Consider the following 26,050-nt stretch of genomic DNA (forward strand, 5'->3'; position numbering starts at 1 on the left):
GCAAACAATAAGCGTTAATTGTATTTAGGTTTTAATCTCGTGTCGCTGGCTGTACTTTAAGTACGTTTGGTTGATTCTATTACATGATTTTTTTAGTTAGTCTTTAATATAATAATTGACGAGTTGTGCCAAATGCCAATACTTATTGTAGAACACGATAAACCTAGTAGTAAGGACCCTGTACGGAGCTCGCCACCGATGTCCAAATTTGACAATATCTATGCAATCTTCCTATTTATAAGTAGTTACTTTCTACTATTCCGTCAATTTGGAGAATTTTGTATTTGCGTTTATCGTAAATGGAGTACATAGCTACAGGGCTTGAAAGCGGTTTCAAAATAATCGATATATATCAAACGGCTGATATAAAAACACAACTTGGGTTAAAATAATCTCACGCTTCGCTGCTGTGGGACGGAACACGAACCCGCAATAAGGTTCCGCTTAAAGTGCCTTTTTTAATAGATGAAACTTGGTTTCTTTATTTACCCAAACCAGTACGAAATATTGAACAGTTTTCAAGCCTTGGTACATACCTAATAGCTGCGTGCCCGCGGTGTGGTTTGTTATCTTTACCCTATTGGTTAACCCGTATGTTTTTTGGAATAAATTATATTTTACGGTTTACATTCGTTTTATTTACTAAAGTAATTTATTCCTCTATCTTCAAAGTACGACCTTCTGTTCTGTTAACTACAACTGCCTATCCAGGGTAAGATGCGAATCTTTTCCTGGCTGAAAAACCAACAGTGCAGTGGTTCATGTTCAATAAAAGGCAGTGGTTCAATAAAAGCATTTGGGGATCGTTGTCAAACAATTCGTTCAACCAGTTGTGCCACGGCTCTTCGCTAGGGACAGTTGTTCTATTATTTTAGTTGGACCATGATCCCATAATGGCATACTTGGTTCCTTATTTATTGTGGTTGAGTTGCGCGGATAGTGTGGCTCTTGTTGATGGATGTGTCCAAAGTTCAGGTTGCCAGAAAGATCGTCGACCTGCGTTGGAGGATGCACTTTGGAAGGATAAGATTTCACGGTCTTTTCAATAGGTTGCATGCGGGTACCGCAGCGGCAGGTACCTATTGAAAAGTCAGTCTGTTCCGAGATCGAAGTCAAGTAACATAAAGCGAAACAAGGATAAATTAGTGAAACGCAGTGACCTCTGCTATCATTATAGACTACAATTGACCGGCAAATGGAAGTGTATTCTGGAAACTTACATTGTTGCGCTGATTAGTCGTACAAGAGTGGTCACCTGTGCTGTAAGTGGATTCTGAACCCTTGAACCCTAGCACGTAGCAGGTTACCGGAACCCGAGACAGTAAAGTCTAGTGGGTCTTATCTACTGGACTTGGGGCAGGATGAACGCTGATTATCGCGGCAACCATGTGCGGTGAAAATCCAACACAAATGCTAGGGAAAGGCAGTGTAAGTATAGGAAATAAGTAAAAGACAATGTATTGAATATATTCTTTTATTCTTTGTACTAACAAACAACTTAAGGCGTCTATCTGGAATGCATCTGAAAGAGCAATACCGAGGTTGGTGTCGGACGCTGTTTTGCTCAAAGCAAAACAAACGCGCAGCCAACGTCTACGACAAAGAGCTTGCCCAGCTGAAGCGATTAAAGAGAGATAATATGCTAGAGATTTTATTCCGGTTGGTAAACGTAGTTGCAACGAGTGGGCGTACCTACGCGACCTAGAAAGCTCGCATGCAACGCCTCACATATTGCAACATGATATCCATCGCCTCCAAAACCAAAACTTGACTCGCGGAAAACGCCTCAACTGGACATGCTCAAACCTATAATACTTGTTATTGCAACGTTTTACTAACAAAGAGTATCACAGACAAAGTAAAATATGAGCACGAGCTAGGTTGGTGCAGCGCATGCGTGCAGGCCTCGATTCTTTGGCTGATGTCAGCGCAAATTTGACTACTCTTCAAACCAGGACTGTAAATCGAGTGCCACAAATTATGGTTGAGAGTTCTACTGTTGAGAGCGGCCGAGAATCAGTGCTCAGGAATTGGCCAACGAAATAATAAGGCTAATTAGTTACAGTGGCCAATATTCTGATCGTTGTACCCGCGCACGCGCCCTGCCCGCCCCACTCGTGCGAATGCGGCCGCCCGCCCCGACTGTGCAGTTGAACTTCGACAAAGCAAATAGTTATTACGCCGTTCCACTAAAGAAAATGGTTATATCAATCTTGATAGGTTCTTTTTTTAAATATATGCATCCGCGCTTGACAGAAATAACACCCGATGGTAAGTGATGATGCGGCTTAAGGTGGACACATGCCTAGAAGATGCCTGTTTACTGGCGAACTTGATAAAACCTCTAGTTCGAGGCCCTTCTCGAGGATGGAACGGTTTATTTTCGATGGTGGTCAAATTCAAGTGCACAGCCTAGCTAGGCGGTCTACTCTATGGCCAATACAGCCTACATAATAATCCGTACAACCACGAAAATAACTTCGTTCAAAAAAATCTATGTAATTGGGATCACATTTAGCACATATAAACTTAAATATTATCTTTCGGTAATAAAGTGAACTACTAATATTTGTACCGGATTACAAGCTAAAAACGAATTATAAAATGGCACCCTGTCTCACAATATTATCAGCCTTAAAGTATTACAAAAAAAAAAAGCAACTTATACTCTACTGATGTTAATAAATTAATAATTTCCCGATATTAAAAATAAAAAATTTAAACTAATATCTATGAGTAAGTTTATGTAATTCTTGATGTAAAAAAGGAAAACTTACAAGTACATTAGATCAATTTAAGAGATGGCAATAATGGCTAACGGCACCATACACAATTATATACATGTTATAAAAGATTTCCAATCTCAGATCTCCGGCTGGATGTGCTGACGAGACGTTCCGATCGTTATACGAACGTATCTGCTATTCCTGACATCGTTGACGACCTTGACGTCGCTAAATGTCGAATCTGACTATGAGTACTCTTTAACATTAAAAAAATATTTGACTAAAACGTGAAACTACAATTAATTGTGTCTAGTTGTAGTATTTACCTACTGTCTGTATGTTAATATGGTATTTATAACATTTATAACTAGTTTTGGAAATAAGATATCAATATATAGGTAATAAACTGCTATATATACCTTGTAAAAAAAGAAATAAGTTTGGTGCCTGCAAAGGAGTCCGATTTAAATTGGCTCACAAAAGCGATGCATCAACTGCCAACCAGCCCAGTCAAATGAAAACGGTCCTACCCACGTTGTGGTAATTTGAGATTCAGTAGATAGTTACTATTTAATAATGAACTACGTCTTGGCTTGTGCTACGTCTCTTTCGCATTGCACTCATCGCCTTGACTGTATAACCGAGGTGAGACATTCATTTTTTGACATTCACATTCAAAATTTAACCTTTCTTCTTACCAAAAATGTTAAATTAGAAACTGCATCTCTTCATACAATTTCTTTTTACACCAAACACTTCTGCTGTCGACATCATTGACGTTTAAGCGGTTGCTAAAGACTTTAATAATATGGAACAAAAGGGAGTTACAACGTTCAATTCTCTATTAGTAAACGGTCGAAATATAAGTTGGGTCGTACAAAACGCTTACAAAAGTTAAAACGTTCGACGCGAACTGTATCAAAACTACGATAAATAACGCCATAATTTGAAACACTTAACTATGTAGATAATAAATGACAACACTCTACTTAGTAATAGTTGGGAGGCGCGAGAGAATACTCCCTCTAACAATAATTGTTGTATAATTCATGAATCACTATTTATTATAATTATTCATAACCGCTGCGGAAATCGTGGGAATTGTCCTCGGTGTGAGCCCGGCTAGTTTCGAACCTATCCAGATCTCTAGACGTAGGAGTTAGTTTCACGCGGCAGAAAACAAATTTGAGGAGATACCATGTGAGCTGTTTGACATGTTTCCGCCTAGCGTTTTCGATGGAACCCTTAGTCGGGCATACTACGACAACGATTCCCGGGTGCTCTAATGGGTTGTATAAATGAATTATTGTGAATACCACCCGCGGCACTTAAGTAAGATAACGTTACAATAAACTATTCGTTTTGGCATCGGTACTTGTGTACAAACAATAATATTATCTATTATAATATATATAAAGTTAATTCTATCTTCAAATTATACGTATGTATACCAAATTTATAGGGAAAAAATTTTTTTAAAGCTTCAAAAAATTTTTTTTTACACAAATTATATAAATTAATAAGAACATTACATAATTCACACATCCGTTATAAGCTCAGGTCTGGTCAGGTCTGAGATGTGAGAATGCTGTAGAATTTTCCCCCGCAGATAATCCAATATCACTTTTATAAATTATGTAATGATTATTATTAATTTATATACTTATTTTGTGTAAAAAAAAATTTGATAACTTAAAAAAAAATTTACCCTGATAAATTGAGTACATACAATTAATAATTTTCACTAAAGTGCAAAATTTTTATATTGAAATACACAAACGTGGTAATGTAAGTAAAATACTCGTGATTAAATATCTTAGATTATGAAATCTTTTTTTTGAGCAAATGTATTTCAAAATAACAGCCTTTCTGCGCAGACCCATATATAATGTGAGGGCAGTGGCGTGCACCTCATTCACGAATAAAGGCATAGTCTACTCTCCATTTTTATGTAAGGCGTAATAAAACATTAAAATCTGTAATAAATCAAAGGCGCCAAGCCAAAAATAATACTTTTCGTACGATATATTAAATAATTTCTTGAAGTTCATTAAACTCTAAATCAATTGTAAATCTAATATACATATCGTGGATGGAACAAAATTTAAACATCTGTTAAATATATTTTTATCGAGGGCCTAAGCGACATCTATGCTTCCGCATAAGCCACAAGGCTACGGCCTCAATCCTACAAGACAATATTATATATAAATTACACACACAGCAGTTCTCAGCATAAGAAAATTAATACATTAACATGTTAGTGAAGCAGACGGAACGTGTCAGTAAGTACGACGGTTCAACAATTGTATATCACTTATTATAGCTAGTTTACGGGTTCTGGCAAGAGTTACGGATGATAGTCTACACAACACTGTATTGTCGGTCTTTAGAATACAGAAAACCACATTTCAGTCCCATACGAGACTATGAACATACTGCGTAGACGGTTTTCGAGAATCGAAACACAATACGCCACAGTAAAATAATAAAATGATTCTATCAGCGGACCTTAGCGGACTAAGATGTCGTGGAAAACAATATCGGTAGTATGGTATTTATGACTTACCTACTTATTCAAAACAGTTAAAAAAATATAACTTATAATCTTTTTCGTGCGATTCGTTGAAGCGGTAAAAATTCACTAGGTTTTTTTATATCAATATTGTAATCACTTGACTTTTTAAGTAAATTGTATAAACTTACGGTACATGGTATAAGAGTATAATAATATACGTAAGTTGATCACGTATCCCAGTATCGTTTCTAATTAAAGTGGCTAACAAAACCGCAAAACCTTACAGAGTGAGTCTCTCTCACTCTGATCATTGTCAAAAAACGTCAAGAGTGAAATTGACCATATGCGCGCTTTAAATTCGTACCTTCATAAAAATCTATATATTTTTATCATATCACTCGATGTATGGAAAGCTTGAGCATTATAGCGACAACGTTAGTCCATATTACTCGTAAGTGATACAATTTTCGAATACCATTGACGCTTGGGCGGTAGCGGGTGATGTGAGCTGACCATTTAGCGGGCACCTTGTGGTCGGCGCGTGCGCACGCAGGCGCTACAGCGGGCGCGCGGGCGCGTCCGGCGGCGGCGCGGCGCCCCGCTCCTTGCCGATGCGCAGGTTGGCCAGCTTCACGTAGTTGCTGCGGGATATCCCTATCTCCCGCTTCTTGGGCAACTCCTTCTCTCGCTTGTCCCCGTGCGCCTGTTTATCCCTCTTCTCCAGGACGGGAGTGAGAGTGGCGGCGTTGGGCGCGCTTCTCAGCTGTGTCAGTTTCTTTTCGACGGCTCCCATCGGATTGGCTTTGAGTCTGGTCCTCGCTTCTAACTTGTCCTGCACCTTAGGTTCGTACCTCCGTTCTCTGTAACTGAACCTCACATCGGCGAAGTCGGGTTTCTCGGTCGACAGATGCCGCCTGAATATCGGAGTCATCGGTTTTCCCATGCTGGCCAATTTGACGTCGGTTTTTAGCACGTTTTGGTTTAAATTTGTTTTCTTATCGTTCTCTGCCGGTCGGACCCTATACGCCGAGCGCGTCAGACCGGGGGAAGTCGGGCGTTGAACAAAAAACTTACTCTTCGACTTCTCCTCTCTATCGTCCGCCCCCGGCTTCTGAACGATTTCTCTCGGGTTCGGTTTGAACAGCCGACTGAGTTTGGGTGACAGGAGCTTCTTGACGAAGTTGGGTTTTTCGGATTTAGGTTCCACAGTTTTCGGAATGCCTTCGGGGTCTCGCGCGACGCTCGGGGATTCGGCGCGAGGGGCCGCGCCGGCGTCGCCCTCGTCGTCGTCCGAGGACGAGTCGGAGTCCGGCAGGCGGGGCGGCTCGAGCCACGCGGCCACGTCGTCCACGCGCGTGACGTCGATGCCCGCGGCGCCGGCGCGCAGGATGTAGCCGGGCGCGAGCTGGCCGGCCGACACGCACTTGCCCAGCGGCGGCGGCGCGCGGCCCGCCAGCGCCGCGGCGGACTGCGACTGCAAGGCGGAACGGCGCTCGTGAGGGAGTCGGGGCCGAGGGGCCGGCGGGGACGCGCGGGTTACCTTGCGCACGCGGCCGGGCGGGCGGCGGCGCGCGCGGCCGAGGCAGAAGATGCCGGCGTCGGGCGCGCGCGGGCAGCACTCGGGCGTGGCGGGCGCGCGGCCGGCGGCGCCGCGCGCGTACTGCAGGATGTCGGCCAGCAGCGTGCGCGGCAGCGGGCCCGCGCCGGCCAGGTGCATCAGCAGGGACTGCAGCCAGATCTCGATCACCTCGAACGGCGGCCTGGGGCGACGACGCAAAGGAATCAGCATGACAACTATTCCAAAAAATATCTTCATTTTACAGACATTCGGCCCATGTGGCAAATTATCGAAAACGCTCGCCGGTTGTCATGCCTGTACTCGTGACGTCGAAGGTAAATCACAGCTTTAGTAAGTCCTTGTTCTATAGCTAAAGTTTATTGTATTCATAACAAGAACATTGAAACTGATAGTTTGAAATCATAAAATACTTGATAAACGCAGACATTTTCGAAGATCAAGCGTAAAAAATAATTATGTCCGTAGTTGTTAGGTTGCGGATCGCAACATTAAGCAGTTTTATTTTTTTTAAATAAATACCTTTCTCATAATACTTGCATAATAATTGCACTGTCATCATGTATAAGGGAGGGGAGTTTACGTCTATCAGTAACGCAGCTCATGTGTTTTAATACTGAAGTTATTGGGGGGTCAGCCGCGAGAGTCAATGCAATGAATCTTTCGTAACTGAGAATTCGATTGCATGCGTCGCAGCAACCGACCGCATGAGCCGCATCGGGATCATCTCCGCAAACCCTCAGTGCGACCGATGCAATCGGCAGCGGCGCGGTGCGATCCAGTGGAAGAGTTAAACCTCGCGTCCGGGTCGAGATCGCAGGCCAGGAAGGCGAGGCGGTAGAAGGGCTCCGGGCACGAAGCGCAGAACTTGTCGAGGAAGGCGCGCTCGTTCAGGCCGAAGTCCGAGCGCCGCGGCAGGAAGTCCGGGTCGGCCGACACGCGGCTGATGATCTACGCACACGACGAATTACACGAATTAGCTCATCTTTCGAACCGGTTTGCCCCGCAGCGAATGCGCCGGCCCGATCTCACCTCGCACACCACGATGCCGAAGGAGAACACGTCCACCTTCTCGTCGTAGACGCAGCCATTCATCATCTCGGGCGCCATCCAGTAGGGGTTGCCCACCACGGTGTACCGCTTGCGCCGCAGCTTGGCGTGCGGCCCGCTGCTCGCCGTGCGCTGCACCACGCGCGCCAGCCCGAAGTCCGCCACCACCACGCTCAGCTCCTGCGGCACACAGGGGGGCGGAGGTCGCATTACCTTTCCGCTTCTTCAAGGAGTAAACTCGATCGAGTTTACTCCTGAGTAACTGATGAGGCTGCACGCGCCACAGAATTGCTCCATATCAATAGATAAACTTCTTACAAATGACGCCCATTGGTATCCTTAATAATGGCACAGTGGTATTCAATTCTGGGATAGCTTCACGATGTACCAAAATCACGCAATAACTGGCAGTGCCAACGTAAGTTTAGTATCGCTTTACTTTTATGATCTTTGTCGAGAGCAAGGCTTTTTTTTCTGACAACAAAAAAAACGTGCTTCAATAAGGCTCGCCAAGCCATTTCTCCCCACGAAAATATTCTTATCCCTCAATTATACCGCAGGTTTTCTAAGCACCTCCTCTTAAACTGCTGTAAATAGTTCCGGAAAGAGAGGATCTCCCTGCGGACCTTCTTGGATATGAAAACTCTACCCAGCGGAATGTAATTTTATATGATGAATTTGTAGTGTAATCTTTATTAGATTATGCTCAATATAATGAAAGGTTAAACTCCACGAGATTTTAGCTGTACACAAGCCACATCTGAAACCGGCTTGCTCGGCAGGTTGGTTCTTATCTGTGGTCACAATATTCGAGACTCTATTATTTTAATAAATGCTTTATATGAATGTGAAACTAGACTTTTAAGAAGATAGATACTTATGTATGTTTAGTCTCCTTTTTATGAAGTAAAATTATATAAGAAACAAACTTATATGTCAAAATAAAACTAGCTCACAAGGCTACTTGTAGGAATTCGATCAATTCTTTGTCGTATTATGAAATACTTTCTACAGAGTGCAAGATGTACTTCTTATTTTGAGATAGACGCTATTGACTTAGATAATAATCTATTGTATTTGAAAAATTATCAGAATAGAGAGATTTGTAAAAGTCAATACAAATATGGGGAATTTTTATCATATTTTACATTTTTATGATCTCTAACGCCTTAACCGTGGATTTGTTAGTTTGTTTTGCTGAGAGAAGTGTTTTTCTCAAGAGTTGTTTGTATTATTTTCGTATTACAATTTTTTGTCTATGCGTTTACGTATAAATTTTTTGTTTTTAATTTTGTGTCGTGTTGTGTATATAGTATGTTTTGTGTCCTGGTTAGTAACATTTTCAGTATTTGCACAATTTTTTAAATTGTTGGTACATAATGGATAGTTCGTAACACAGCGGTTCGCCTTGAAACTAAAAATAACTGTACAAAAGTGGCTACTGACAAAATCATGTGCTGAAACTGAAAAACTTCTGGAAGGATCGGAATAATATGTAAAACTTTAACACACACACACACGCAAAACAAATTTATATATTATCTTGTATGAGCACACATATACGCGAGTACGAGTACCAACGCGACGCAAACTCACACACGCACTGTCGCCTGTTTTAAATTGCATCGGTTGTATAATTATTAATATTTCGGTAGTGCCAAGTAGAATGAGGTGCGAGTGCGAAGGCCACTCACGTCGCCGGGGCGGATGAGGCAGTTGTGCGAGTTGAGGTCGCGGTGGATGACGTTGCGGCGGTGCAGGTAGCCCAGGCCGGCGGCCACGTCGGCGGCCAGGCGCGCGCGCGCGGGCCAGGGCAGCGCGCGCGCGGGGTCCCGCAGCAGCGCGTGCAGCGTGCCGCCGGGCACGAGCTCGGTGACGAGGTGCAGGCGCCGGTCGCGGTACAGCACGCCGGCGAAGCGCAGCACGCAGCGGTGGCGCAGCGCGCGCAGCACGCCCACCTCGCGCAGCAGGCCGCGCTGCGCCGCCGCGTCCGCGCGGTACAGCTGCTTCAGCACCATGCGCTCGCCCGTGGCGCGCACCGTCACCGCGTACGCCGCGCCGAAGAACCCCGCGCCCAGCAGCTCGCCCTGCGCGGTTATATGGACCGTGAGACGGTACACAATTATGTACACGTGTATGTATGAACGCTTCATAAGTGCCTGCGATAGGCCTGCGTGAACAAAGAAATTTTGCATTTTTATACAGACTGTATATAAACTAGAGGATCTTCTTTGAGTAACTTCTTCCTATGTCCCGGTGTTAAAAAATAATATAGTAGTTATCGTCGTAAAAATGTACTAGTTGTAGCCGATACGTTAGCGAAATCGAATCTCAACCCGTGTAATACTTCTTATTGTGTAGTTTCGATGGCTATCCGTAGTCTTCAAAATTATACCAGTCACTGAATATTCTTTACTTGAATTTAAATAAGAAAATAAACTACGGTTCGGATCTCATGTAACAAAATTATCTATTTACTTTTTAGCCCATCATATGTATCAAAAAATATACCGCAGGAACAGAAACAGTTTATCGATACCGAGGGTATGCATGCAATAAGTTATACTTGTTAGTTTAAAAAGAGTATTCCCTTTAAAGAAGCATTCTTCATTATATAACCGCCACTATAGTATAAGTGGGTGTTTTTAAGTGGGTCTACAATATTACATTTATATGTTATTTCATTTTTTGTTTAGTTTTTAAGAGTTGTTGTTGTGACCTGTTGATTGTCCCTTAAATAAATAAATAAATAAATAAATAAATAAAAAATCTGTCCAATTGTTCAATGAGTTTAGACCACTGTTCTAATGCAATTCGGTGGACTTCAATGATAATATCTATAAAATTATTACTTCAACAGTATGTCTTATACAAGACACATATTCATGACAATAAATTAATAAACTAAGTACTTAGCTTCAATAATACTATTATTACTAATGAATAAAATGATCTCAGTGCAATCGTGACGTTGTTGTTTTATGAAGTTAATAGCTAGTTCGCGCGGGGCGCATGCGAACCTGGATGAGGTCAGAGGCGCGAAACACCTTCTGCTCCGCGGCGGGCTCCGCGCGGAAAGAGCGCGCTCGGCTGAGGTCGCCCAGCACTCCGTTTGGCTCTTCTCCGTCGACACTGGAGCAATTAATTCATAGTTTATCACTCTACCTAACTGACAACGGTAGGAAATCCACATAAACACCTATTCCGATGACGATTCTGGCAAAGTACGGATAGGGAGACTTTAAACGCCCTTGAGAACTTTATGGCGAAGGCGTACAGCTTTTATCGCGATGTTTTCCTTCACCGTTCAAGCGAATGATATTTAATAACTCCTTATATAAGTTATGCGAAGAAGAAGCGGTGATATCCTAGTGGATTTCACCGCTTTAGATTTGAACTTCAGGCTTCATTTTCCGGGGACCGAGTTCATATCAAGCGCACTTCTAACTTTTCTTAGTTATGTTCATTTTATGCAATTAAATTATAACTTGCTTAAACGGGGAAGGGTTTTCCTTCGTGCCTGAGAGTTCTCCATAAGTTTGTCAAAGGCGTCTGTCTAGTCTACCAATCTGGGCCTGTAATGGGTCGATGTATAAGTGAGGCGCACTCACGCGTCCAGCAGTTTGGACATACTGCTGCTTCTCTCCTTGTCGGCCAGGCGAGGCGACTGCGGCACCTGCCTCCTCTTGATCACGCGCGGCTTGCCTCCGTCCTCTCCTTTCCTCTTGAACAATCTCTCCTTCCTCACTCCGAGCTCCTCCGCGCCTTCGTTGGAATGTGCATTGGGAATGTGTTTCTTCAAGTCTTCCTTGAGTATTTTCCTCTCGACGGGCGATTTAGTCTCTTGGCTGGGCCTGTCCTCATCCGACCGTTTCTGCACATCTGAAGTGCCGCGTTTAGCGTTTATCGTAGCCGGATTGTGTTCTATGGTTAACTAGAAATTATAAACCACTTTTAAAACACCGAGATACAATAGCAAACCTGAGGCTATCAAGTCAATGACATGAGCAAATCTGACCCGATCTCGGATGTTATAAAGGGTGTAAGCGACATGTGTATTACGCAAATAAAGATCTATCTATCTATCTATCTATCATGTTAACGAAAACTGAAACTACGGATTCAGTACATGTTTTTGAGACTCCCAGCGTTGTAATTTTGTGTCGGTCTTCTATAATTTTGTATCGCTTGAACTTCGAAAATCTTTGCGTAATCAAGTATTTTGTGATTTCAAACTATAAGTTGCTAAGTTTTCTGTTACCATTACTAAAATATATAATCTTTAGCTATTGAAAAGGGACTTACAAAAGCTCTAATTTGCCTATGACGTCACGAGTACGGCTTTGAGACCCGGCGAGCGTTTTCGCGAAAAATATATTTCTTAATCTGTTTGCTGTATTTTGGGTAAAGTGGATACTTTGAACATCAAAGGGCAGTTTATCAAAATAAGTTGTCATGCCTATTACAAAAACACGCAACGCTGTTTATCTCTCTGAACACAATCTGTAAATGCTTGTTCACTGGCTGGTAGGTACCTGTATGACTTCCGGGCTGGCCAGCGTGCGCTGTATGTCCGCCAGCGGGCGGCCGGCGACGGGCGCGCCGTTCACTTCCAGCACCTTGTCGCCTATGTGCAGCGCCAGCACGCCGCAGCTGGAGTCGATCCTGCGGCAGGCACCAAGCAGATGTGTGCGGAAAACTATCGGGTGCAAACAGAGCAACGCTTCGCGGGACACGCAACGTGCTGCCCTGTGCCCATCAACCTGAGACGTAGGTGCTAAGCCCCTTGTGGCTGTAACCACGCCTTTCGGACCGGAAATTGCAAAAATACTGCTTTGCGGCAGAAGTAAGCATGGCGGTATTACTTCCCCGGACAAGCTCTGTCACAAAAACATTCCAAGCGGTGGCGTATTGACATAATAAGACGGTGCTGCTTCGGCTGTACAGTAAAAGTTTTGAAATTAATACCACACTTTCCAAATGTTCCTTGGTCTAGGTCAAAAGTAGTGTTAGTTCTTATTGGTTTTACTATTGAAAAATATTTAGTTTAGTTTCGATGTTATTGTTCAACCGAACTACAATAAATTTGCGTGCTATAACAATAAAACGACAAAAATAATATTTTGAAACATTCATGGTGTCTTGGAAACGTTTAAATAATGAATCCCAACTTAGTTATTTACTTTAAGACTTTACTTTCTACAATATTGTTCGTTTTTTTTTTTACAGTCTCTTGCAATTTTATACTTAAAAAAATAGACATATTCAGTATTCTGACCCAGTCTTTTTAATAGCGCTTTTAAAAAGGAGAAATTCCGTCATACATTATTCAAACGTAATTGATGCTCCGCTTTTATCGGTCGTAACTTGATGTTACATAGCCTATAGTTTTCCTCGAAACAAAAATAATTTTCAACAGTAGTTTCAGAGATTGACGCGTACAATCAAACAAACTCTTCAGCTTTAAAATATTAAATAGTATATACTACACGCGACGAATTCGAGCGGTGGAAGCCTCCCGATTTCATAAAAGTGTTTTTTAAATGTTGGATAAAAAACGTTAAGTACTTTGCGGAATTCCAGGATATATTATGAAAATGAAGGTTAATTTTCCTAAGTGTCTTTTAATATTCAAAGATTAAAAAGCAATGCAAGCGCCGGGAAGAACACAAAAAACCCCTTTCCACCGGAGCCAAAGCGTTGCGTTCAACGAAGCAATGAGTTAGGTGTGCGGGGAGGTGCGCGGGGGGTGGGCGCGCACCTGTGGCAGGCGAGCAGCACGCAGGCGCGCAGGGCGGCCCGCAGAAGAGCGCGCGCGGCGCCGCGCAGCTGTCCCGCGCAGCGCCCGCTGGCGAGCCAAGTCAGTACCCGTTAGTGGCCGCGACACCGATTACCGCTGCAGAGGCGCTTATTAGAAAGCAGTTAGTACACTCATGCAGCTAACTAGTTGAACTGACGTCGAAGTATAGGTTCGCTATATGGAGGGTAGAGATAAGGAGAGTCATCTTATATGGGAGAAAAGTTCAAAAATCCTCCACAATGGCGCTGGTGGATGCACAGAGTATGGTATGAATGTAGCAATCGTAGATGAATTGAAGTATGCCGAGTTAAAAAATTTAATGTCATTATCCACTAAAGTAGTTAATTATTGAGAATTTCAACAACTTACGTTGTACAAAATATTGTGGTAAATATAACCTTACTTCCTTGTTTATTTTTCAAGCCTACTCTAACAATATTTATATTTGGCGCTTCTTTTAAGAGTTACCCTGATGCAAATGTGGCGCCATCCTAATTTAATACATTTTGACGACACTTTTTCATATACACATATGACTCTCCTTACCTCTACCCTCCATAGTTCGCTAACTCTGGACTTATTCAAAATATTTTTTTATTTAGTACTAAAGATTAATCTTGGGGTTCCAGTAGGTACAATTTATTCGGTTAAACATTAATGTGGTTTTAAAATTTAATTGTGTTATCGACATCATCCTTGCATGCGGACAGTTAACGCTAGTTTTTTCTTTCGTATTAGTGAACAACGATCTCTTTCTAGTTCTACAGACTACCAAAACTTTTTTTTATGTGATGTTAAATTAGTGTTAATGAGCCCTTCTCATTCTGAGAGGGAGACCCGTGGCCGGCGGGGGCCACAACCGGTCGCTGACACTGGAGCGGTTGCCATGGCTGGCTGCCCGGGCAGCGTGGGACTCACTGGTGCACGCGCAGCGCGCCGCCGGGCGCGGGCTCGAGGCGCAGCGCGTGCGCGGGCGCGCGCAGCACGCGGATGGTGTGCGCGTCGCGCTGCGGGCCCGCGCCGCCCGAGTAGCACGCGCCGCTGCGGACCACGCGACACTCACACTTAGTATCGATATAATAAAATAGACATCAAAGCTATTGAAGGTAGTTACATTTTAGTGTAGATACTGATTTGGACTCGTTCAATAGATCAGATGAACAAAATCATATTTAGGGGGCTAGATTGGATAGGTTATCACCCGCCGCCATCGTCGAATTAATTTTGTGTCCCGGCACGATATTACCGGGTTCGTGGTTCGATAATTCTTTTGGATTGTTAAAATAACATGCAACACTGCACAGGTACAGATATATAGCCAATGAAATACAGGATTGCACGTTTTTATTTCAATTTCATTGCGGAGTGCAAGTGCGCGTGTTAGGAAATAGGGAATTACAGCACTTTATGATTGAATATATCAATTATATTAAATATATCAACAAATCATAGTTTGTATACTCATTGATAGTGTATTAAAAATAGAATAATGGTAGTAGACTGTCAAAGAAAAAGTATAGGATCTATGGCAGGTGACGCGAGTTGGACAAGATAGATTGGCGGGAAAGAAAAGTTAGGACGGATTTAAAGTAATGAATTGAGAAAAGGGGATAAGGTAAAGTATTGTGGATAGAACGTTACAAATTGGGAATAGATGATTTATAACAAGAGTCGTATGGTGATGGAGTTGAGATAAGTTGTTAAAAGTTGTTGATACTATGGTTGTACCTGATGTTGCATCAGATAAGTATATCTCATTCTTTGGGTTATTTATTGGTATCATATATGGAGCCCTAGCATTATTTTACACACACACTTTATGTAGCAGAGGTTGCTCTATACAAACAACTTGTTCCAAAAGTCCTGATGTTATAAGTGATCATAGTAGTTATGTTTGACCTGTCTTATATGTCTTGTATAAAAGGGCATATGACAATGTTGTAATTGTGTTTATAAGTCTTGTTTTAATTGATTGAATAAAAGAGCAACGGTAGAGTTTCTTGCCAGTGGTCTTCTCTGCCGAAGACAGCATTCCGAACTGGTAGTAGAGTCATTTGAAGATAACAAGTAATATGAATTATAGAGAAGCTTAATATACAGTATTAGAGTCAGTCCAGTTGTTTTATTTCACTCCTTGGGAAGTCAGGTTTATAGAGTACAGACCCACAACACTGCTCTAAAGCAGGTTGGTGGGCTTTAAAGATGTCTTTTATAAAATGAATACTTTAATAGGAAGGAAGAATAATAGTCATGAGAATAAATGATTACTGCTAAGAAACTAGGTATTTAGCTTCAATAATACTGTTAATTAATGAAAGATCTAAGTGCCTGAACATTGTTGGTATTGAAGTGAATAAGTGAATACCTGGTCTTCCACCCTCTATTTTTTTTAGCACGCGCACCGGCGTAGGTTATTGACTCACATTGATGGCGCCGGGAGAGGGCGCGAGATTTCGCGCAGTGTAGGGAAATGTCTCAACTCCAGGCGTGTAGCGGCAATTTTTTAAATAGCCCAAAATTCTACAAAACGCAGAGTTTAGGTTCCAACGATCAGGTCGCTCAACGTGTGGAGTGCGCCTCACCAGTAAAGCCGGCGGCGGTCGAGCAGCGCGTAGGGCTCCGTGTCCTCGAGGTGCGCGCCGCACGCGCTGCACGCAAAGCACTCCGGGTGGAAGCGGTGCTCGCCCGCCGCCATCACGGGGCCAGTGATTACCTGCGGAGCGCAACCTTGTAAACACCGCGAATATCTACATCAGGGTAGCACAGTAGCGCCCAGAACGTAACTTGATTTCTGGACTAATCTATTTAGCAATTAATTTTATACGCATGCTAACAATGTTTCTATACTCAAAATCAAAGGACCTAATTTGTTAAAATTTGATTTAGCAACGGCCCTGACAGATTCTTATGTCCATCGCATTAAGGTTACATATTATATGAGATGATGTACAGAAAAGCAAGTGAATAAATGAAAGAATGAATCCTATTTGCGGGATGGCGACATTAAGATTTTAGCAAGCTTAACAAAAGTGTGGGTACTTCGCCTGCATCACCTGCAAGAAGTACTCAACCCACCTGGTGACACTGCTGGCACTCGTCGCCGAAGCGCGCCCAGTAGTCGGCCTGACAGAACAGCATGCCATCTTTCTCGAAGTACCACGTGTCCAGCTGCCCGTCGCAGTCGGAGCATCTGATTCAAGCAATAAGTGGATATTTTATTATTTGCACTTTTTATGTATCCAGGTTTTGGATATGGTTTGCGTTGAATGGCTTTTGAGATGTCCTCATACAAAACTTCTATATACTCGTCTGGGTGTACTGAGGTCGGCGAATATACCTGTATGACCCTCAAAGAATATAGTTTGGTAATTCTGAGTAGGTATAAGGACGATTAATCCGACACTGCCCTAGATCTGTTGGTCGCCGTAGTTACAATAAGTTGCCGGATACCAGAATTGTCGAGTCCTCCCCCTCGCGTCGGACTTCAGACAATCCTACAATATCCCAGCGCAACTTACACACCTTCCTCCAGCTCTATTACCTCCTCATCGATCCATAATGTCATCGGGGTTGGCAGCGGAATCTCTGCCGGAGATTAACACCCCTTGTTCCGCCATTACCATAACCGCTGCCTGAGCCGGGAATAGCAGAGCAACCGGGTACTAGGGGCTGTGGTTTATATTTCTTTCCCATTAAAGTTATACCTGAAAATGCCGCTGGGTAGGCGGGTTGGTCATCGCAGGGCTAGACTGTTCGCATCGGTGTGGCTACTGCCCGAAACAGGTCTGTGTCATTTGGACAGTCTAGCTAAACGAATTTCGGAGATGTTTTACCGCTACTCATGAGTCGCCAAAGCCCCGTCGGTTAGACGGCCGGCTGACTGGTTCGAGCCTCTCCCTTAAACCCCCATACTTAATACTGCTTGATATTAGAGTATCTTGATAAAAAAAATTATAATATTCGATTTTCACAGAATTAAAAGCATACAGAACCCTAATTCGGCCAATATTGAATGCAGTGTGTCCAAAAACAGTAAAAACGCTCCGCGCACATCTCATTTCAAACCCGCGAAATGTTGCGAGCTCAACTTTTCCCATTTTATGGTAAACGTTTAGAACACTAGAGATAGTAAATAATTATTATCATCTGCTAAATAGTGACTAACCGCCTGTTCAGGAAACACTACTAAAGTCTAGTGGTTTTTGATGCTTCAATATTAGTCATGCACGTTTCTATATGTTCTTAATTCTGTGCTTGTACAATTGTTGATACTAGTGTGTGTAGATAGAAAGTATTTATTGCACATACAGAAAAAAAACAAATTGATCAAAACAAAAGGCAAGTAAATATAAATGCGCAAAGGTGGCCTTATCGCTTGAAGCGATCTCCTCCTTTGGTTGATGAAGTATGTAACATTCAATTTAAAAATAATTAATTGTTACATTACATGTACTTTACATACTAATACTACATAATATATAGATAAATCATAAATCATTATATATTTTACAACATGTTAGATGAAATGGAAATGGTCTTTTACGCGCAGATTTAAACTTTTAAAGATATTTAGAGATTTAGACTGTCTTATTTCTCTCGGTAGCTCATTCCTAAGGTTAACCATCTTTACCCTATAAGAATTGCCATACACCAATGTACGACTAGCAGAAATCTGTAACTTGTTGTCATTATTAGCTCTCAGATTTAAGTGAACATTGCTACCAAGAAAGGTGAATTTAGTGCTCGAGACGGCGCTTTCTCTGCCACCCTCGGATAAAAGTAGATCGGTTTGTTTGTGTTTATATTAATTACATGTAAATGGATGAGAATACTAAAGGAACAAGTGAATAAGGGTAAATATGGACAGGACTGGACCATTTACTCGGCCTACAGTTTGCTTTATATTACGTCACATACCTAATCACGTTTAAGGAAAATCATGTGCCGAATAGGTACAATGCCTAAAGGCTATGGGAAAAAGCGCATTACGTCATCGCGCGGTAGGTATAGGTAGTATATGCGAAGGACAGTTCTCGCCTTGTCTATGTGGCAGGTATAGGACACATACATTTTTTTCATATACCCTCAAATAGGACGATTGTCTGTAAGCTAAGACACATTTCGCTATCTGTAATTAATGAGCTTGGTTGTTCCTCGCTAGCTGCTTCGTTAGTCTGTTGGTTAGCATGTCTACCTACGGATCGCGAAGGTCTGGGCTCGCATCCTGGGCATGTTCAAAGGTTTGGTATTGGGTGTTTCTGTTAAATAATCTCAGTACCAACCTTCAAATCAAAATCCTAGAGCGTGAAAAAACACCCCAATTTATTATCAGGGAAAAATTGAAGTTGACGGTCTAGCAACTCCGATTCCGGTCTGATGTATTTATGAAGGAGAAGAAATACTTTATTATTGATGATCTTTTATTAATAATTGCAATTAACTTCTATACGAGGTGTTTGGAAACCTGCCAAACCATTATTATTAAATGACATTCAGCTCAGAATTTAATGTGCAAAGCGCATGAGACTATAAATACCTAGGCTCAAAGTTATCAAAGCGACAGAATCCGACAAATCTAAATCCAACAGCGGAGTTTTTTTGGTTTTTAATAAGATACCTGTAAAATAATTGGTTTTAGATAGGTTGAGGTGACAGGTTTAGTATTCCCGACCTCCCTGATGCATTGGTGAGCTCTGTGATTCTAAGTCTGAGGTCCCGCGTTCGAACCTTGGCAATTTGAAAATTTAAAATTGTTGAATTTCCTCCGACAGTGGCCAGCTTTAGCGTTAAGCGTCCCGGTACGATATCGTGAAAAACAGATTAGCTTGATAAGTTTTATATAACTGCCACACACATAACATGTGAGCTTGTAGTCAAGAGCTGACTTGTATTAAATTCCGCCTAGTATCCGCCGTTTAATACAAAGATAAACCTCACAAGTGTGTTCTAGGCTGATTTTAAGTTCTGTGCTACTTTATTGTTTGAGTGTCAAAGTGATCCAAGGACACACACAGAACTTCGAGCGTACACGATCAGATATAATACTATGAGAGATTATTATTGGGTACATATCCTGTACTATCCTATTAAACGCAAATAAATAATCTGGCGCTTTCATCAGGTCAGAAGGCAGGTCAGAATTGATAAAAAAATCCCTGTAATGCGACATTACACCTTATTTACGACGTCGGCTCACGAATACTGGTTCATAAAGTTCAATGTATTGCGCGTAATGAAAGCTGAGTCTGCTGTCCTCATTTCTTGGCGAAGGCTCCAGACATTGCGGGAGCAAAGGATTTAGGTCGGGAGAGGTTGACGACCTCGCATTACTCCATGAAAATACGTACGCAACTAGGATATTAGGCGGATTTTTTCCCATAAAGTATCAACTATTACGTTTATATCCCACATTAACAGTTCCCCGTGACTTCGACCGCTTAAGACTTGTGATGAGTATTTCCAAATGAACTTTCAACCGCAATTCCAAACAATACACAACGACCCAACGTGTGGCATCGCCCGCCCGCGCAAATACTGATACAGTAATAGCAGTAAAAGCTAATAGTAATCAGAACTTCAGCGTTTCGCGTCAGCAGTTGACCGTCGCTATGATTCTGATGCGATTGTGCTTCAAAACTACCCACTTACAAGTAATTTATTGTGCGCTCGAACATGCAATTTTATATAACTACCTTCTTTTTGTAAATTAGCCTAAATTAGTAAGTTCCATTTTAGAGTAAATTTCTTTATGGAATAATAGATATCTTAAACCGAGGGGACCGAGAACTCCGGCACGAATTTTATGCGTTTTAAGAATTTGAATATAACTTGCTTTAACAGTGAAAGAAAACATAATGTGCGTACAGAGTGTACCTACTATGCCAGCTTGTCTAAGCCCTTCTTATTCTGCGAGGAGACCCGTGTACTGTAGCGGGCTGGTAAATCACTAATATTAGATACTTGGACACTTTCCTTTCAGAAGCTAATGTCGCACAGAGAATAAGATTGAAATAACGACTACATTTTTGGTATTTTTCATGTGTACAATGTACATACAGTTTTGTTTTTCGCAGAGGGGTATACTTTAACAAGAACTAATATGTTTGTGTGTTAATAGTGCTTAGCTTGTAAGGAAATTATTGTTAGCACGTATTGCATATTCATTAATTATTATATTAACGTGATTTTGTATCAATACATTCGTGATGGAATTTATACACAATCCCAATATTGTTAGTATATAAGATTAATCTAAACTTCTGCACTTTATGCCACTATATAACACTACTTGTAACTAACTACTAAAATTCAATATATACCAGTAAATAGTCCGTGTCTACATTATTTATTATCTCTACTCCCACGCAAGTACGTAAAACTATATTTTGTATGCAATTACAATTAGTTTCAGTCATGGCAAAAGCAAACACTTTCTTTCACATAAACAAGGACTTTAAATGTGGGTACTTTTTTCACAAGAACTAATAAGTAGTGGAGCTTTTTGTGGCGGAACTCATCCCCGAACTCGTCCGGGAACTTGTCCGGGAACTAGGTACTACAACCATGCTTTCTGCTGATAAGCAACAATGTTTTTTTATTATTATTTTTATTTTCTTATTTTAACACATATTTTAGAGAATACTTAAACCTGATGCGATAATGTGTCATCTTAAAATACTTATACTAATAATTGCTATATCCTATGCTATTATCCCATTCCCTATTACCGTTGCAAATAAATCTCATTGCGATCGTTGTGAAGAAAATGTGTGTGTCAGAGAAGTCAGAGCGCAACAGAAAAAAATCACATTGATCTGCCATATCATTGAGGATACGAAGGGCAGGTCATTCATTTGTGGCTGTTTTAAAAAATAGGTTCGCCCAATCGGTACACCCAGCAATTAGGGCTATCGCCTCCGCCTTACATACTCCTCGGTACCACACAGACTTACTTGCCGGATTGTGGGTCCTACCTCTCATTAACTCTACAATATAAGCAGAGTGTGAATTCCCTCCGTACCCAGTAAAAATAATGTCAGGTACATAAAGGGATAGCAGTGGTATACGCCACACATTCTTAATTATTTTACACCCGCTCCAACATGAGGCTTAGTAATTGTGGAAACCTCGAACCGTACGAAGCATAGATAGATTTCTGTAATTTTGTAAACAGAGTTTAATTATATATCTTATCTATCTTTATGGTGTATTATGCAATAGTGCTATCATAACTCTTGTATTGTATTTCAGTTTGGGGAGGTATCAATAAAACATCACTGCTACGGTAAAAGAGAGCACAGAGCTATTTTAAAAGTGATAACAAAAAAGCCATATAGATACCCCACAATAGATTTATATAAAGATTGCAAAGTTATTTCGGTTCGTCGACTCTTCCTATCGCAAGTTATAAAACGCAAACATAATTCTCTCACCTTTGATAAAAATAAAGTAAACAGAAGATTAGACATGCTTAGAACAGAAAGACACAGAAGTAAACTGTCAGGGACACAGTTCTACATCCTCAGCTCTAGACTTTATAAAAAAATACATGAAATCATTAACATATATTCACAAAATGGAATAAGTGAAATAAGTTATACCTATTGTGCAGATGTAATGTAAATTGTACCCATGTTTTATTGAACAATAAACAAATATTATTATTATTATTATTGTTAAAATGCTGTTTGTTTGTTTTATGTTTATAGACGAGCGCTTGACTGCAATCATACCTGATGGTAAGCGATGATGCATCCTAAGGTGGAGCGCGCTTACCTAGAAGATGCCTATTCATTCTTGATTTGAAGGTACTCATATTGTAAGAACAAAAGGAAATGGGAAAAAAAGTAAAATGGAAGCTGAAAGAGCATTCCAGATCCTAGCGGTGCGGATCAGAAACGAAGATGCGAAGCGCTTCGTACGCATCCGCGGTATATCGACCACGTAGGGATACAGATCCTTACGGTGCCTCGCGGTTCAATGGTAAAAAGGCGAGGGTGGAACTAGATCAAATAGTTCTTGAGCACACTCTCCGAAATATATATATATATATATATATATATATATATATATATATATATATATATATATATATATATATAGAATACCGAAAGGCAGGCAACTGATGGAAACAGGGCGGGATGTTGAAAGACGAGTTCCTTACATGCCCTGCGAAGTGTTGATCTGTTTAAAGATGATGGTTTTTCACTCAAATATAAAAAATACAAATATTAACTCCTTTAATCATAGCTCTCCGCTTATATGTAGAATCTCACCTAAAGCAGTCCCTGTGCCAGTCCTGTCCTAGCGCAGTCACGTACTCCTCGTCGCCAATGTCGTTCAAGCAACTCGCACAGCTTAGGATTTCTGCTAAAAACGTTAAAAACAATTCCCTTTAGAGACATTATCCAAACATGGCTTAGCTGACTTTGGTCGAAATCGAAATTGTTTATTGATTACGTCTAAGATACCGGAAGGTATCTTTGCATCGTTCGAGTCCATACAGATTATATCAAAATACCCACCAACTCAATGTCATGAACATTAGTTGTTAATCAAATATAATTTTAATGGTTGCTTGGAAACTATTTATTAATTAAATAATAATTATAAGCGCATTTTTAAAAATCATAATCAATTTAATGAAATATCAGGCCAATTCATATAATTTATAGTTATCCAAAGTTAAATTATTTGCCCACTTTATAAAATTAATGTAATATTATCTAAATAGACGGCCCGTTTTTTCATATATAAATTATGGCACTCTGGTGCTTATTTACGCAAATGCAACAAACTGAAATTAACCTCACTAGTACTACAGTATAAAGTTGGATGCTAACCTGAGATCTTGTGGTAAATGCCGACAGCATCACAACAGTATTAATGCTATTAATAGAGGATAAAAGGAAATGCGAAAGTAATAGGCAATACGAATTACGTACTCGTAAGTCCGGTACTGCTGGGATTGCTGTGTCTAGATCTTACTCTGTGATAATGCTGTAATAGATACTAATATTATAAATTAGCCGTGCCCTGCGGGTTCGACTGCGTATATGAGGGGCACAGTGTGCTGCTACATAGTTACCCACCTTCCTCAGTAAGCCAAATAACTAACGTAAAGATTTTATTCAATCGTACAGGTAGTGCCAAATATACAACCTATTATATTAAGTACAGATATATGAAATATCTCAACATAATATTAAAACATAACATATGTGTTCTTGCTCTTGGAGCTTAAATCACCCACTATTTCAATCACGTAAAAATTGGCAATCGCAAATGATCATCCCTGGGACTAACTCCAGTTTAATCTTACCTATTATACTTTAGTTCCCTCAAAAGGACTGCAAACAATGTGTTTTGGTAGCGGCATCACATATTAAATAATTATTATAATAATACTAATAATAATCATTATTTCAGATGGATGGAAACAATCCATAGATTGCTAGTATATTAATAAAATAAATCGCCATCTAACTCCAACATAGACATAGCTTGTGTTATGGGTACTAAGATAACTGATGTATATTTTTATACAGAACAGAGAGACACTGTGAATGATGGCACGAAGCACATAAGCTTGACATTTAGTCAACGCTTACAAAACGCTTTTCATCTACGTTTATGATAGTTATCACTAAGGTATGGAACAGTTTTCCGGCATCACTGTATTCTGCCACATACAACCTGAATGCCTTCAAGGCAACAGTGTCTAGGCTTTTTCTAGGCAAGCGCGCTCCAACTGAGACTGCATCATTGCTTTCCATCAGGCATGATTGTTGTCAAGCCTATTTAGCATAAGAAGAAAAAAAAGAAAAATGGATGGGTGCTCTAACTTTAAAGTTTGAAAGAGATTTTTACACCCATCAGTCCTTGTTCCTGTCATTAACAGCTTATTGTAATTGTAAAAGGAAATTTAATTTATAGTAGTACTAAGAATATTTTACTTAAATTTTAATTTTATTCAGACCTGGCGGTAATGCTATCATATATGTGGCAGCACTTAATGCAGACACTAGGCAGTATTATAAGCCTTAAGTGAGGGTGCTGAGGAGCTGAGGAGTTGTGTTAGTCTATTCTTAATAATTTCTTATTTTATAAGTAGCCTGCATAATTTATTGAAGTATCAAATCATTTATACTTTAAATAATAAACTGGGAATAAAGTGCTTATAAGAATAGTTCCTTGCCAATATAGGGTACAGTGACTGCAAACGTGCACCATTGCTTAGAAGGCTTCGCTCATATACCCTAATATAACTGATGTACCATATCTATGAAAGAACAAGTGCAGTGTATTATATATATAAATAGGTTATTGTTGATGTAATTTGATTTTATAGCTGGTTTGCCTTATTTTAAGATTGTCAGTTTTACAATCTTAAACTTACTTAATACTTTCAACCAGATGCATTAATTAGAAAAATAGTATGATGCATTTTGTACACAAAATACTGTAGACTGTAACTAAATTAGCAAATTTTCCCATGGAATTAATATGAAATGGCGAAAATCGTCATAAAAATAAAAAAATATTGTCATTAAGTTAACAATAAACGACAAGTAAGACTGCCCCTGCATTTCATATCGTGCGTAATAATCTAATTGGAATTTATGGGTATTGTAATTACGCGGAAGTATAGACTTTTAATCTAACGAAGTTTATAACATTCTAAGTGCTTTAAAATATTTAAGGTCACATTAAACAATTTTTATATGTTATATTCTCGTTTTGAAGCATTAATTTTTAAGCAGTAAGCTCGACAACAAAAGATATTTAATAAAAAAACAAGTTTCGCCCACTCATATTTAATTCAATGACAAAACACACTCATAATTACTACCTGTACTTAAATCGTGCCAAATAAAAAAGAAAACTTTTAAAGAATATTTACCTTTTTGATCCTGGCGCTCCATTTCATTACATATGTGCACTTTTATTAGGAAAATATTAGAAAAATCATGGAATGTTTTAGAAGTGAGTCTACCATAGTTTTGTTCACATTGACATTTGAGATTGAGACTTGCCAATGCTAATGCCAAAACGACATTTGACAGCCATCACAAGAGTCAAATATTCAAAAATATGTACATAGATAAGAAATTGTAAGTAACATTAAATAGACATTTGTGTGCCCTAAGCTCCTAACGAAAGTATTAGGCAATACGAAATACCTATTTTGATATTTATATCACATCACACAAGCAGACGTATAATATTATTCATAGCTCAATAGTAATCTGTGAAGAGTAGTTGCCCCGCGACTGCTGATAAGTAATTCTCATCCGCTATTGTTTTTAATATACCCTACAGCTTCACCCATCCCCCGTGCTATTACTTAGTTTGCTCGGCTGCTAAGGTTTGCAGCTTCC

At 40.5% G+C, this 26,050-nt stretch overlaps 2 protein-coding genes across 3 annotated transcripts; both read right to left on the minus strand.

Moving 5' to 3' along the window:
* Window positions 1-1,458: 1,458 nt before the first annotated feature.
* Window positions 1,459-7,060, minus strand: LOC120627872. The gene has a single exon (XM_039895988.1). The coding sequence runs from the start codon at window positions 7,058-7,060 to the stop codon at window positions 5,801-5,803; it is 1,260 nt and encodes a 419-aa protein (XP_039751922.1). The 3' UTR covers window positions 1,459-5,800.
* Window positions 6,943-25,687, minus strand: LOC120627813 (LIM domain kinase 1). Of its 2 annotated transcripts, XR_005658942.1 has the most exons (12): window positions 25,573-25,687; window positions 22,946-23,039; window positions 16,746-16,860; window positions 16,253-16,383; window positions 14,589-14,711; window positions 12,406-12,535; window positions 11,482-11,804; window positions 10,891-11,002; window positions 9,565-9,957; window positions 7,853-8,050; window positions 7,491-7,771; window positions 6,943-7,004 (listed from the first exon to the last, which is right to left on the minus strand). XR_005658942.1 is itself a non-coding variant. In XM_039895865.1 (11 exons), exons 1-11 carry the CDS (start codon window positions 25,592-25,594, stop codon window positions 7,544-7,546), a joined length of 1,869 nt encoding a protein of 622 aa, XP_039751799.1. In that variant the 5' UTR covers window positions 25,595-25,687; the 3' UTR covers window positions 7,045-7,543. The 2 variants fall into 2 exon arrangements, 1 of the variants encoding a protein (XP_039751799.1); XM_039895865.1 differs by lacking the exon at window positions 6,943-7,004 and having other exon boundaries at window positions 7,045-7,771.
* Between the last annotated feature and the right edge of the window lie 363 nt (window positions 25,688-26,050).

Source organism: Pararge aegeria, chromosome 12 (assembly GCF_905163445.1).
Source record: "Pararge aegeria chromosome 12, ilParAegt1.1, whole genome shotgun sequence".
NCBI lineage: Eukaryota > Metazoa > Arthropoda > Insecta > Lepidoptera > Nymphalidae > Pararge > Pararge aegeria.

Excerpts from the sequence above, each read along its gene's own strand:
- LOC120627872 (XM_039895988.1), bottom strand. The coding sequence starts at position 7,060 with ATGAAGATATTTTTTGGAATAGTTGTCATGCTGATTCCTTTGCGTCGT.
- LOC120627813 (XM_039895865.1), bottom strand. The coding sequence starts at position 25,594 with ATGGAGCGCCAGGATCAAAAAG. Across the intron at positions 12,536-14,588 it reads GGCGCGCTGCGCGTGCACCA|GATCGACTCCAGCTGCGGCG; the intron begins GTGAGTCCCACG and ends TGCCTGCCGCAG. Across the intron at positions 7,772-7,852 it reads TCGGCATCGTGGTGTGCGAG|ATCATCAGCCGCGTGTCGGC; the intron begins GTGAGATCGGGC and ends TCGTGTGCGTAG.